At 41.4% G+C, this 13,169-nt stretch overlaps 1 protein-coding gene across 1 annotated transcript; it reads right to left on the reverse strand.

The window, feature by feature from the left end:
- Nucleotides 1–919: 919 nt before the first annotated feature.
- LOC138972531 (uncharacterized) lies at nt 920–11,716 on the reverse strand. Its single transcript, XM_070345173.1, has 4 exons — nt 11,677–11,716; nt 8,893–9,058; nt 6,696–6,834; nt 920–5,020 (listed from the first exon to the last, which is right to left on the reverse strand). Exons 2-4 carry the CDS (start codon nt 8,994–8,996, stop codon nt 4,958–4,960), a joined length of 306 nt encoding a protein of 101 aa, XP_070201274.1. The 5' UTR covers nt 8,997–9,058; nt 11,677–11,716; the 3' UTR covers nt 920–4,957.
- Between the last annotated feature and the right edge of the window lie 1,453 nt (nt 11,717–13,169).

The following is a 13,169-nucleotide window of genomic DNA, read 5'->3' on the forward strand; positions in this document are numbered from 1 at the left end:
TCGGAGAAATTCAACCTTAGATCACGAATGGTAAAATATGCACGTGAGTCTATTCCTGTCGGTCATCAAAATACATGTCAAAAAAGAAGAACAAAAATGTGTTGTGATATTATCTGAATAATGTCAAATGTTCAGCAGTTCCATGAAGATGAGTCCAGTAGTTTCTGGAAATCGTTCCACACTCACAAAACCGCACACACGTACGCACGTACACACATACATTCACTCCTCCATCCACGAGAGAGAGAGGGAGAGAGAGAGAGAGCGAGAGAGAGAGAGAGAGAGAGAGAGAGAGAGATTTGTTTGTTTGTTTATTTGTTGCTTAACGTCCAGCCGACTACGCAGAGCCATATCAGGACGAGGAAGGGGGAGATGAAGGGGGCCACTTGTCAAGCGATTCCTGTTTACAAATGCACTAACCCATTACTTGTGTCCCAGCAGGCTTTAGTAAAACTAAATTAATACCTACTGGAAGATTACCAGTTTCCAGTATGTTAAAATAGGCTTAACCTATCTACTGCTGGACTTACATCAGAACACTAACAGATTAAACTATACATGAATCGCGAGACAAGCGGAAAGAGAAGAGAGTTTTGGAAAAAATACAGGTGAATGAGCAAGAAGGCAGAAAAAAGAAAAGAATTCATGAAGAAAAAGAGAGCATGACAGGAAAGAGGAACCAAAAATCTACCTAACAGCAAACTAGAAAGCTCCTGCGGTTCCAAAAACAGGAGGGGCCTTTAATTTCATAACCGCAGTGCCCCATTGCGGGAAGAGAGAGAGAGAGAGAGAGAGAGAGAGAGAGAGAGAGAGAGAGAGAGAGAGAGAGAGAGAGAGAGAGAGAGAGAGAGGGAGAGCGTAAGAGAGAGAGTGACAGTGACAACCACGTTTGCTCACATCGATAACAGAAGATAGCAGCTACAAATCAGTGCATTTACTGTCTCAATCGACAACAAGCAATTCAAAAGACAAGTCGCTACAAAAACTTGAAATACACGTTCACTGACACTGATCCAAATATTTCACAGCAGGATTTTGCACACAGCAGATGACTGTTTCACATCCTACACCTGATAGATGTAATACGTGCTGAACAAAACAGCCGCGACAAACGGATGTCTTCATGCAGTGACATGAACCACAGGTGCAACATGAAAACGACTAATGTTTTCATTATCTGACTAAAATGACACAGCTCAATTCACAAGTCGATTGCCATAAAATAATTCCTGCACTTTCTCAGTTACTGATTATGAACAATAAAACACGTTGCAAGATGGCTGCTACAAATGCATACATTGATTGATTCAACTGACATCTGTGTGAGACGACAAAAACTTCATTCTCACAGTCACACTCCACTCATCCATAAAACCATTGCTAAACATACACAAACAAAATAAACACGTCTTGTTAAGAAAAATCAAACCATTCAGGTAATATGTGGGCCTAAATAAATAAAACAATTTAGAGACCGGAAAGAAGCTGTAAACGTAATTTGCATAAAACAGATTTTTGGTATTCCTATTTCCTTTACCTTATTTTCAAAACAGTTCAGGAAAGTAAAAGAGAATACAACGAAATCACGTTTGTGTCTGTTATCGCAATTTTCGTTTGAAGTCGAACTTTATTTGCACATTAGTTACTTTCTAAGCGTAGAAGCTGAAATGCAATCCCAAAGTCCGGACTAAGCTGAAACATGTTTGACTGAATTAGATGAAAAATGCGATCGCCAGAGTACCGCCTCAACTGTCTTAAAAAATCCGGATATGTACATATGACGTCATAAACTTTTGTTTAAAAAAACACCAAAACCAGGTCTCAGAATATCATCTGAAAGAATTCACATGCACAGTTTGATAAAGATGTGTCCAGTACTGTGACATAGTAATACAACCAGCATTATGATAACTTTGAGAGAAAAATAAACAAATAACATCCAAATACTTCAAATAATCTGTTGTCACTAATTCCTTTCTAAATTTACAAAAAGACACAATATTCTTGAGAATTCAAAAACACTGATTCTAGTGGGTTTCTATTTTTTCTATTTCTTGCAATCTAAATTGAGCAAAAAAACGTCAGGTACCAATTAACAAATCGACAAAACTTCAGAATAGGCTTTAACTTGGCAACTTTTACATTCGATGAAAAAGCCAAAGTAATTATCTATCCAGAACAGGTTGTTTTAATTTTCTATCTTGCGTATCTCTTTTGTACTGTAATTTCTACTGATGCAGGTGTGGAACGCATGAGCAGTAGAAAAGGAGAGTTTTTTACGTCCATTTTGAGGGGTACCATTACAAAAAGCGCTGTATTTAAGTAATTCCTGAATGGATTGCTTTGAAACTTTCAGGATCTCAAGTCGACATACGAGACTTACCCTGGGTACAATTGTGGATCACTTCAGGTTTGTATTCGGATGTAGAAATGACATAACACAAGAGATACGCAAGATAGCAAAACAAAACAATCTGTTCTGGATAGATAATTGATTGGGCTTTATCCTCGTATGTAAAAGTGTCCAAGTAAAGCCTATTCTGAAGTTTCGTCGACTTTTTTCGGTGGCGGTCACGTGCTAACTATAACAGAAATCTATGATCCGAAAAGTGTGCCAGATAACCAAGTGAACGGTTTTGAATGGTATATACAGTTTGATTGAAATGACACGGGAATTAATGTTTTAGTTAGGGTACGAAAATGGGTGCAATAATGTTTTTGCTCAGTTTAGACAGAATTAAGATTTTCCTGTTAACAACATTCAAAGCCTTAATTTACGATTTTTCACATTGCAGAGATATGTTAACTTCGCAAATATTCACTTTTAATCATATAAATATGCAGAAGCATAGTTTACCAAACTCCAAGACTTGTTTTGGAATAATCAAAGGGAAGTAATCGTGACACTACATTTGTCAAGAACAAGCACAGTTCATTCCCTTACACTAATTGGTATTTAAGAATAAAATCAGTTACCAAAAAAGTAGTGTACGTGTAAAATAGAAAATAATGATTTACTTAGACAGGTTTACAATTTAGATAAGATAAGGATAAGATTCATATAGTCCTGTGAGGTTACCCTCATGGAAATTCGGGCTGCTTTCTCCCTGGGGAAAGCGAGCTGCCATACAGTACGGCGCTACCCATTTTGATGCCCGGTTTTTTCCAACATGCGTGTATTCATGTTTCCAAGCCCTGAGATTTATGCTGTGAACCTTGGTTCTTTATCGTGCGCATGCGTGACACCGAGGAGAGTCTGCACAAAGTTGACTCGCCGAATGTGTGGATCGAACCCACGCCGATAGCGACAACTGGTTTTGAAGCCAGCGCCGCTACAGACTGAGCTATTTCCCCGCAGTTAATTTTAAGGGTAAACGAATAAGCAGTGATCAAATATACATACTATAATAAAAGACTATACCTTCACCGTACCATACTTTGGACTACACTGACAGTCCGGGTAATTATTAAATGACACTGTTCGTTTGAATAATAATAATAATAACTGGATATTTTTAAGTGCCTTTCACAGAATGCCGTGTGAGATAGAATTTTTTGGGCCAGTAGATCGCTGCCATTTCGGCGCATATTTACCTTTCAAGGGCCTATTATTCCAAGTCTCACGGGTATTTGGTGGACATTTTTATCTTAAAGCGAAAGACACAGACATGTTATCTTAAGCCTAAACAATTTTGCCAGAAAAGACCCTTTTGTCAATCGTGGGATCTTTAACGTGCACACCTCAATGTAGTGTACACGAAGGGACCTCGGTTTTTCGTCTCATCCGAAAGACTAGCACTTGAACCCACCACCTAGGTTAGGAAAGGGGGAAGAAAATTGCTAACGCCCTGACCCAGGGTCGAACTCGCAACCTCTCGCTTCCGAGGCAAGTGCGCTTACCACTCGGCCACCCTAAATAACCCTAAACCCTGAATGGCTTGCGTAAACCACACACCAGATTTCGTGGTTTATTTTAACCCTGAGCCATCGTGAACCCATGTGATCCACTTTCCTTTTTTTCACAATTTAGTCATGAGTTTGTGATTTCAATGCGACTCGCTGTATCTGCAATAGCACGTTATTGTGTACTTCTGAATGTAAAATGCAACAAACGACTGCGAGTCACACGAACTTATCGGCAGCGGTTGGATTCAGAGAAGCAAGCGCTATGCAGAAAATTCGTTTGCTTGGGCAAACACGACCTTGCCTGATCTGCTTCCGGGCTCTCTTTTTTCAAACTTTCAAAACTTCGAATTGTACTGATCTTGTCTTGATGAAAAAATACTTATTTTATGATTTAAGAATGTTTGTGTAACAAGCTGTCAATTTATTATTTAGATTTTAAAAGTTAGTTCTAACGCCAAAGCGAGGCGTCCGATTTGTCTCATTGTAAATCCGTTCTGACTGCACGAAATAAATTCTTTGACAAATGCTCGCTCTTTACAGAGGGCACCTCGGGATGTTCTCAAGCGGTGAGTGCTTAAACGAAAGGGTGTTTGTACTGTAGGGTTTTTGTACTGTGTGTGTGACCAGAAACTGATGATTTACGTCAAGCTGAGTGTGCCTTTAATACCCTCTTTTATTTTATATGGGTCGCCAACGACTCACATCCGAACTGCTCAGTTCAAATTACGTCATTGTTTATTTCAGTGTTTGTTTTTAAAGATAATCCTTCAGAAAGTTGTTTATGGGAGGAGCCCATGGTGTTTGAGGATAACATGAAGTCTCAATCCAAAACTCCCAACAGTTTCAGAGATACAGACACTTTTGTGAGGCTCTGGTAAAATCAGATCTTTAGAATAGAGGGAGTCCTGAAATGGAGGTAAATTTACTGATGTTTTTATCAGAAAATCTGAAAAATTGAAGTCTTAAAAAGGTAGATGTGAAAAAGGGGGTTCTACTGTCCGAAATGTAGCGGACATCAGGAACCCTTCGTCGTCAATTGTAGGGCCCGGATCTAGGTCAATTTCAAGGCGTTCAAGTCCTCTCTCGCCTGTTCTGCCTCAGGTTCTGCTCCTGTCTGAAAACAAGCACGTGGGAAATGGCGTGAAATAATCATCAGTGACAGTGACGTGAACTTTTTCCTTCTGATGGAAAATGCCTCGTTCCTGCATATAACTCTTGTATTCAATTCACTGATTGTCTAATGAAAGTGTTTGTTTATCAGTTCCTTTAGATAACCCCAAAGTCGACAGCCTGGAGGCTTTAAATCGGGTGGTTCTGGCTACTGCTCAATTTCAAACAATGTAAAGGCGATCCACGAAGTTGGATTTTTATTCCAAGTGCACAAAAGACCATTATTTTGACATGCAAACTTCCCATTTTGTGAATTAGTCAAGCCTACGCTGAATTTAATGCATACACAATGCGAAGTAATTCGGTCAACAGATGAACATTTTTGTAGGTTGCTGGGGTTGTTGGGGTCACCCTGTACCACTTCTTTTTGTTTCAATTTTGGTCGCACGGCGCACACACACACACTTCAAGACTGCGTCAGTCTTCTTCTTCTGTCTTCTTCTACGTCTGTGGGCTGAAACTCCCTGTTTTACGTGTATAACCCTTTTTTACCGCGCCATTTAGGCAGCCATACGCCGCTTTCGGAGAAAGATTGCTGGGTATTTTCGTGTTTCTGTAACCCACCGAACTCTGACATTCATTACAGGATCTTTTCCGTGCGCAATTGGTCTTGCGCTTGTTTGTACACATAAAGGGGGGATAAGGCACTAGCAGGTCTGCACATAAGTTGACCTGGGAGATCGGAAAATCTCCACCCTAGCCCACCAGGCGCGGCCGGGATTCGAACCCATGACCTTCCGCTTTGAAGGCCGGTGTAACACGAGAAAATTACTCCCACGAGATTTTTACTCCGGAGTAAACATTTCGTACGGAAAAGTTACTCCCTTTACGAAAAAAGCACTCCCCCATTACACGAGAAAATTACTCCCCAAGACAGGTGAGTTCCGAGTAAACATTTCGTACAAAAATGTTACTCCCCTGACGAATAAATAACGAATAAATTACTTCACCCAAACACAAGCAATTTAACTTCCCATGCCAGGTGTACGAAATGTTTACTCCCTTGTCCCCTGTTAGTCTTGGTGGTGGAAGGGGTGGAAGGAGGGTAGCGCGACATTCGTGTGCGCGAGATCACTTATTGGCATTATCCCTTCGCCCGCATCCCATTTTTGCGTACGAGATTTTTACTGGAAGTGAAAAAAATGGGGAGTAAAAATTTCGTGGAGGGAGTAATTTTTTCGTGCCTTGGGGAGTTCTTTTCTCGTACGAAAAGTGTACTCGGAGTAAGAATTTCGTACGAAATATTTACTCCGGAGTAAAATTTTCGTGGAGTAAAAATGTCGTGTTAAACCGGCGTCTTACCACCATGCCATTGCCCCCATCTGACTGCGTCAGTTAGATTTAAGTATAATATGTTTAGCATCAAGAAAAGGGAACCATTCCTTGAAAGGAAAAAACTAGACACAAAGAAAAAAGAAATACACACATAATTATTATACCACCTCGCCTTTCACTGTTGTGCCACCGAGGTCGCAGTATCTATCATGAAGATGAGTCTTTTTGATCAAAAGCACTACTGAAAAATGTAGAGCGATACACACGTTGAAAACAGCAGAAGTAAACTTCATCACAAACCTTGTAGAATATCTTCCAAAGAGCGGTATCATCAAAATACGTACCGCGCGTCCCCTTGTTGGTGATTGGTCGTTGCTGAAGTAGAGTTTTTTCCTGAGAGTCGACTCACAGATCGGGGTCTGCTCTATGCCGAGTTCTCTCAGTCTTTCGCCCACTAGCATCAGTATGTCATCCACTGGCAGGCTGAAACATAAGTGTGCAGATAATATAATGCAACGAATTGTAACATGCAGTGATCATAGTTAACAGGAAAGTAGCAGTTACATGCCGAGTCTCAGTGCATATTTAAAATAATGGTCGAAGTTTGCGGATCATGAAAAATGTGAGCTTCAGCGAGCTTTTCCATGACCGCGAACTGAGACCAGTATTTTTAATATTCACTGAGACGAGGTGTGTCTTTCATTCTCTCACACCCCTTCTCTCTCTCTCTCTCTCTCTCTCTCTCTCTCTCTCTCTCTCTCTCTCTCTCTCTCTCTCTCTCTCTCTCTCTCTCTCTCTCTCTCTCTCTCTCTCTCTCTTTGTTTGTGTGTGTCTCTCTCCCTCTCCCCGCTGTGCGTGTGTATTTTTGTGTGTGTATGTGTGTGTGTGTGTGGGTGTGGGTGTGTGTGCGTGTGTGTGCGTGTGTGTGTGCGCGTGCGTCCGTACGTGCGTGCGTGCGATGTGGGTGTGTGTGTGTGTGTGTGTGTGTCGGTGTGTGTGTGCCGGTGCGTGCGCGTTCGTGCGAGTTCGTCCGTGCTTGTGTGCGTGCGTGTTCGTCTGTGCGTATGTGCGTGCGTGTGTCGATGCGTGTGCGTGTGTGAGGAAGAGAGAAAGAGAGAGAGACAGAGAGAGATTAACTGATTTTTAGGCTTCCAATCTGAAATACAATCCCATAATCCGAGTCCAAGGCAGACAGACAGGCAGGCAGGCAGACAGACAGACAGACAGACAGACAGACAGACAGACAGACATTACCTGCTATTCAGACTTGGTCGTATGACAGACGTTTTCTTCCACACGAGATTATGCTCAGCCGTCAGGCTGAGTTAGACATCAGCTAATCGAGTGTGGAAGAAAACTGTCACACGACCAAGTCGGAATAGCATTTATGTCTCACAGCTTCAACAGAGGAGAGAACAAACGCGTTTTGCGTACTCACGCTTGACAAGGCTAATCACATCAGCCATTGTGGACAGATTTACTTCTTTGACGGAAGTGACCGAACAACTATGAATGACATCTCGGTATGTGTGCATGACGTCAGAGTCACCGTCACATCTTGTATCTTTTGAAGCCTCACATTCTTTAGGACGTCTTCCTGTGTCTGCATGCGCGAAATGTTTGTTCTTTTCGGTTTCTTTGTCTTCTCTGTACACAACTCTGACCTACTATTTCAGACTCAAAGGCCTCATGATCGAGCCACTTTCCACGGCAGCTAAATTCGCGTATGGAAACAGTACTGTAGTATAGAATGCCGTTCGCAACATTCTCAGTGTTGATGAAGAAACGATACCAGCGGGAGAAATGACTGCCGTGTGTGCATTTTTGGCCTTATGGAGGAACGATTGCGAGTTTGATTCCGTTCTTGTCATACTCGGAAACGTGTAACATACAATCTTGCACACGTTTGCTTTAGTAGTGACAAAGAAGGAAAGCATGCGATATAAATAAATACATACATACATACATAAATACATACATATATATACATACATACATACATACATACACACACACACACAGGGCCGGACCAAATGAGTTGTAAGGGGGGGGTTCCTCCTTTTTTGGAGGGTTTTGAAAAACGGTTAAAATCTGTGCAATCTGGTGCATTCTGGGCCTTGTTTTGAGGGTTAAGAGCAGCATTTTTTGGTGCTAAAACTAGTAAAAAAATAAACCACTCAAAGCAAGGTACATGCTTTTTCCAGGGGTGGGGTTCCGGAACCCCTGGAACCCCCCCCCCCCTGGGTCCGGCCCTGCATACACACACACACACACACACACACACACACACACACACACACACACACACACACACACACACACACACACCTACACCACCACAGTCGTCTCGATTCCCGGTCTTTGTTAAAACATTTTTTCAAAACTTGACAAAATGTTATAAGAGAAAGAGGTAGATAGAGAGACAAAAAGAGAGAACGAAAAATAGGACAAAGAGTGAGACAGTTGAAGAGATAGAGAGGCAGAAAGACAGCGACAGAGACACACAAAGAGAGAGAGAAAGACAGAGTTATCAAAACATACCTTGCTGCATGCGCCAGCAGATTGGTGGTCAGGCAACGGAAAAAGTTGCCACCACGTTCACTGATACCCATAGCGACGTGGTGTGGCGTTGTAGCGTACGACATAAGGAAGTGATCCTCGTCCAGTTCCCATCGGTATGTTGGACAGTATGTTGGACTTACTTTCCCTGTGTCATCAATAAAATGCATGTCTTTGAGCCATGTGAGGTCAGAGTCAGACTAAAACTCATATTAAGGGGGCTAGCCGAGACTACAAACGAGTGCATGTTTGTGTGCATGTAATCGTAAAAGAATAACATGAATTCTAACTTAAATCGATTCATACATAAATGTTATTTGAATTTTCGACCCGAATATGACATTGTACACAGCAGTCGAAACATTCAGTGTTCCTATGAGACCGCGCCATATGAAAAGACGAGGTTTGGAAATAAGTCTCAGGTTTGTACGGGTTGTACAAGAATGAAAAGTTCTTGCTTTTAGTGATTCACTAGTGTTGGTGTGTGTGTTGTCTTCTGTCTGATACAGATTCGTTGTCCTTGAACTATCATTCTGCCCTTCTGCATGGATGACTGAGAAGTTCTTTCATACAGCCTTGGTCAGTGTTCTTATGGTACGTAGGATTTAAAGGATTCGTGGGTTTTAAAAACAAAAATGCAGGCATCACAAGAGACATATTATGGGCTTCACATCATTGGAAGCTTGACTTCTGGTTCCAAGAACCGATATGAAATAGTTCCTTGATTAAAGACATTCAACATCGTATTCGTTATCGTTATATTTGACTGTGATATCTAGATTTATCAGTCCCAATTTCGAGAAAGCTGAAATCATATCAGCTTTTCTGATTCAGCTTTTCGAGACTATGATCGACAAGAAGAAAGAAGCCTTTCGAGACGTTGGGACTAATAAATCTGGATATCACAGTCAAATCTAACGATAACGATTTTATCGCATTCGATGTCGGAAGCGTAGAACCCATTAACCCCAGTCTAAGAAATCGGTCAAAAGCAAGGGAGGCTACTGTCATGTCACGTTGAATTGTCTTTTCCTGCTTTCGCAACTTTGCTGCTACATGTACAACTTTTATTTTTCAAATACTCCAAGTTTTCTAAGACAAAAATAAGGCATTTAAAAACAACAAAGACAAAAATATATATTGTGCTTATAGATCAGACAATAAAGGTTCAGGGGAGGAACTCGGAACAGCCTTCGTGGTTACTTTTAGACTTCAAATGCTTTGATATGGCAATTCTGAACGATGGCAGGAACTGAAGTGCGCCGGACTGTATCAGTGAAGTCCTCTGGCTCCTTTTCTGTGTAGAAGACAGGTTCCAGTTGAGCTTTTTGTCGGTATCAACGTGTTGATAATTTTGTCGAATCGCCAACGACACAACATTCCAAGACAACTTTCAAAATGGCGTCTTCTGATAGCCTTTGTGACTGTTCTGAAGCTGTTCAGTGTTGAGGTGGGTTTTTTTTTTTTTTTTTTTTTTTTTTTTTTTTTTTGGGGGGGGGGGGGGTATTTTTTGCATGGCAACGACAAAGAGGGGTGGGACAGTGATTCATGCTGGAGCAAAACGTTTAAATCGGCTGCTCATTTCCAGCCTTTACGTGAGTGATGTGAAGAGAACTCGCTTCTCGCTCCAAAGTTCAGTTTGTTTACGGCTGTTCCAGTCGCCTCCCTCGGTAAGATTAGAACCTTCCATCCTACTACTTCTCTGTTAAAGGTGTGTTAAACAAAAGTGTGTATTTATTCATTACACAGCTTAATCTTTCTGATGCGATAATTTTCCTTCATAAATTTGCGCTTTAAAAGAATGGGAGACTTGTGTTTCATTCAGGTGAGATTTTTTTCTTCAAAATTACAATTGGAAAACTACTTCCTGCACGATATCAAATTCACTAGGAACTTCCTGCGCGATATCAGTTGATATACAGTTCCTATTTGACCAATGACAACAGCTGTTTTTGTCATGTGCTCAGTAAAACTGCGATAATATTATACAAAGCAAAAAGCAAGACGCATTTTTGTTGTCCCTCTGCTTTGGTAATCTCTCACGCCTAAAGCAAAACAAATTTCAAAAAAGACGTCATATGCATAACGAGAATAATGGTGTCACGAGGAAGTTACACAGAATTTCGAGAACGAAGTTTGTCTCGGTGACTTTACAATATCACCAGTTGAAAATGAATAGCTGGTCACAGCCAGGCTGTGCACGTGCATGTATCGGTGTCGTACATTATTAAGATAAAGATACTGTCCTTACAGTTCATGTGTAAGCCATGATATACGCCCCAACACAAAATCTACCCAGGTTTTGACATAGAAGAAAAACTTCCTTCCATTCGGAAACATACCACAACAGCAAATCTTTAATTGAAAGTGATTAAGAATGGAGAGCATGCATGCACATAAGAGATATATAAAGAACTTTACCTGCATCGGAACAATCTACTTACCTGAATCGGTAAAATCTACTTACCTGAATTGGTAAAATCTACTTACCTGAATCTTTACAATCTACTTACCTGAATCGATACAATCTACCTACCTGAATCGGTACAATCTATTCACATGAATCAGTATAATCTACTTACATGAATCGGTACAATCTACTTACATGAATCGGCAAAATCTACTTACATGAATCGGCAAAATCTACTTACATGAATCGTCACAATCTACTTACATGAATCGTCACAATCTACTTACATGAATCGTCACAATCTACTTACATGAATCGTCACAATCTACTTACATGAATCGTCACAATCTACTTACATGAACCGTCACAACCTGCTGCTGAATCCACTGTGTCAACCAACAGTCCTGCAAAAGAACAGCAAACTCTAACGACTCACCCTCGTACAAGATTAATTTGAATCGAAAACAAATGTTTCACCCCATAACAGCTGGCAACTGTTATTATTTCTGCTTCGATCGGAATTCGACCCCACTCGAAGCTTACAATTCAGTCAGGCACGGAAGCCAGATAAACCAGCGGCGAAGCGATATGACAGTCAGTCGAGCACTGGCAAATGTTCGAATCACTCTTCCTTTCCTAACACACACACACACACACACACACACACACACACACACACACACACACACACACACACACACACACACACACACACACACACACACACACACACACACACACATACCGTATGAAGAGAGAGGTAGAGGTTACATGCCGAGTCTCAGTGATTATTAAAAATTATGGTCGAAGTTAGCGGATCATGAAAAACTAGATGAATACCCGCTTCGCCGGGTACGGCTTCGCCAGGAAGAAGTCGTGCCGAATACCCGGCTGCGTCGGGGAGCCGGCTTTGCCGGGTGGGGCGCACCGCACGAAGGAAGGGAGATAAACGCGCAAAACACTGGAGAAGAGTAATACCCGTCTTCGCCGGGACAGTGACCTTCTAAAAATAGTATAACGGGAATAAGGATTGAGCGTTGTCAACAGTGACCTTCTAAAAATAGAAACGGGAATATGGATTGACGCCACACAAAGGAAGGGAGATAAACGCTGAAAACACTGGAGAAGATAAGGAAGAGTTACTGGGAATGGATCCAGAGAAAAACCAAAATCGGTTCAGCGCTGCGCGCTGAGAGCACGTGTTGAAATATCTCATCGAGCAGGTTGTGTCCGGGGTGTACTTGAATATGGCCACCAAATTTGAAAGAGATCCATCGAGAACTTTGGCCGTGCATCCCGGACACACACACACACACCACACACACACACACACACACACACAATTCGTATATATATATATATAGATGCGAGCTTCAGCGAGCTTTTTCATGACCGCGAACTGAGACCATTATTTTTAATAATCACTGAGACGAGGTATGTAACCACTTTATTCCTCCTTTCTTCAGTTATTCAAAGAAAAGAGGAGTTTTTGTGCGAAAGTTTGATCGAATTCAAATCACTCAACCAGTCTACCTGCGCTGGCGATTGAATAATACGCGGTTGTATAGTTCAGGGAAAATCAATCAATTCTGTTAACACTTCTTGTCAGTTTCCCTGTTTTGGACTAAACTCAAGTACACAGTTATGTTGTTATTCTGCTGTGGCGGTAAAGGCAGATAGTGTGTGTTCTGTTTATGTTTTGGTATCGCTTAGGAAATGTTCTTTCTTCGAATGGGACAAGCAGACGAACTTTTGCACCCGTGTTCCAACGTTAAAAACTGTATGAAATTCCGTTTTCTGGGGCAAAATAGTGTATGAAACCGCTGTATGTTCTTTAGATTGATGCGAT

Source organism: Littorina saxatilis, linkage group LG8 (assembly GCF_037325665.1).
Source record: "Littorina saxatilis isolate snail1 linkage group LG8, US_GU_Lsax_2.0, whole genome shotgun sequence".
In the NCBI taxonomy this organism is placed as follows: domain Eukaryota; kingdom Metazoa; phylum Mollusca; class Gastropoda; order Littorinimorpha; family Littorinidae; genus Littorina; species Littorina saxatilis.

Excerpts from the sequence above, each read along its gene's own strand:
- LOC138972531 (XM_070345173.1), bottom strand. The coding sequence starts at position 8,996 with ATGTCGTACGCTACAACGCCACACCACGTCGCTATGGGTATCAGTGAA. Across the intron at positions 6,835-8,892 it reads CTGCTGGCGCATGCAGCAAG|CCTGCCAGTGGATGACATAC; the intron begins GTATGTTTTGAT and ends CTTATGTTTCAG. Across the intron at positions 5,021-6,695 it reads CACCAACAAGGGGACGCGCG|ACAGGAGCAGAACCTGAGGC; the intron begins GTACGTATTTTG and ends GCTTGTTTTCAG.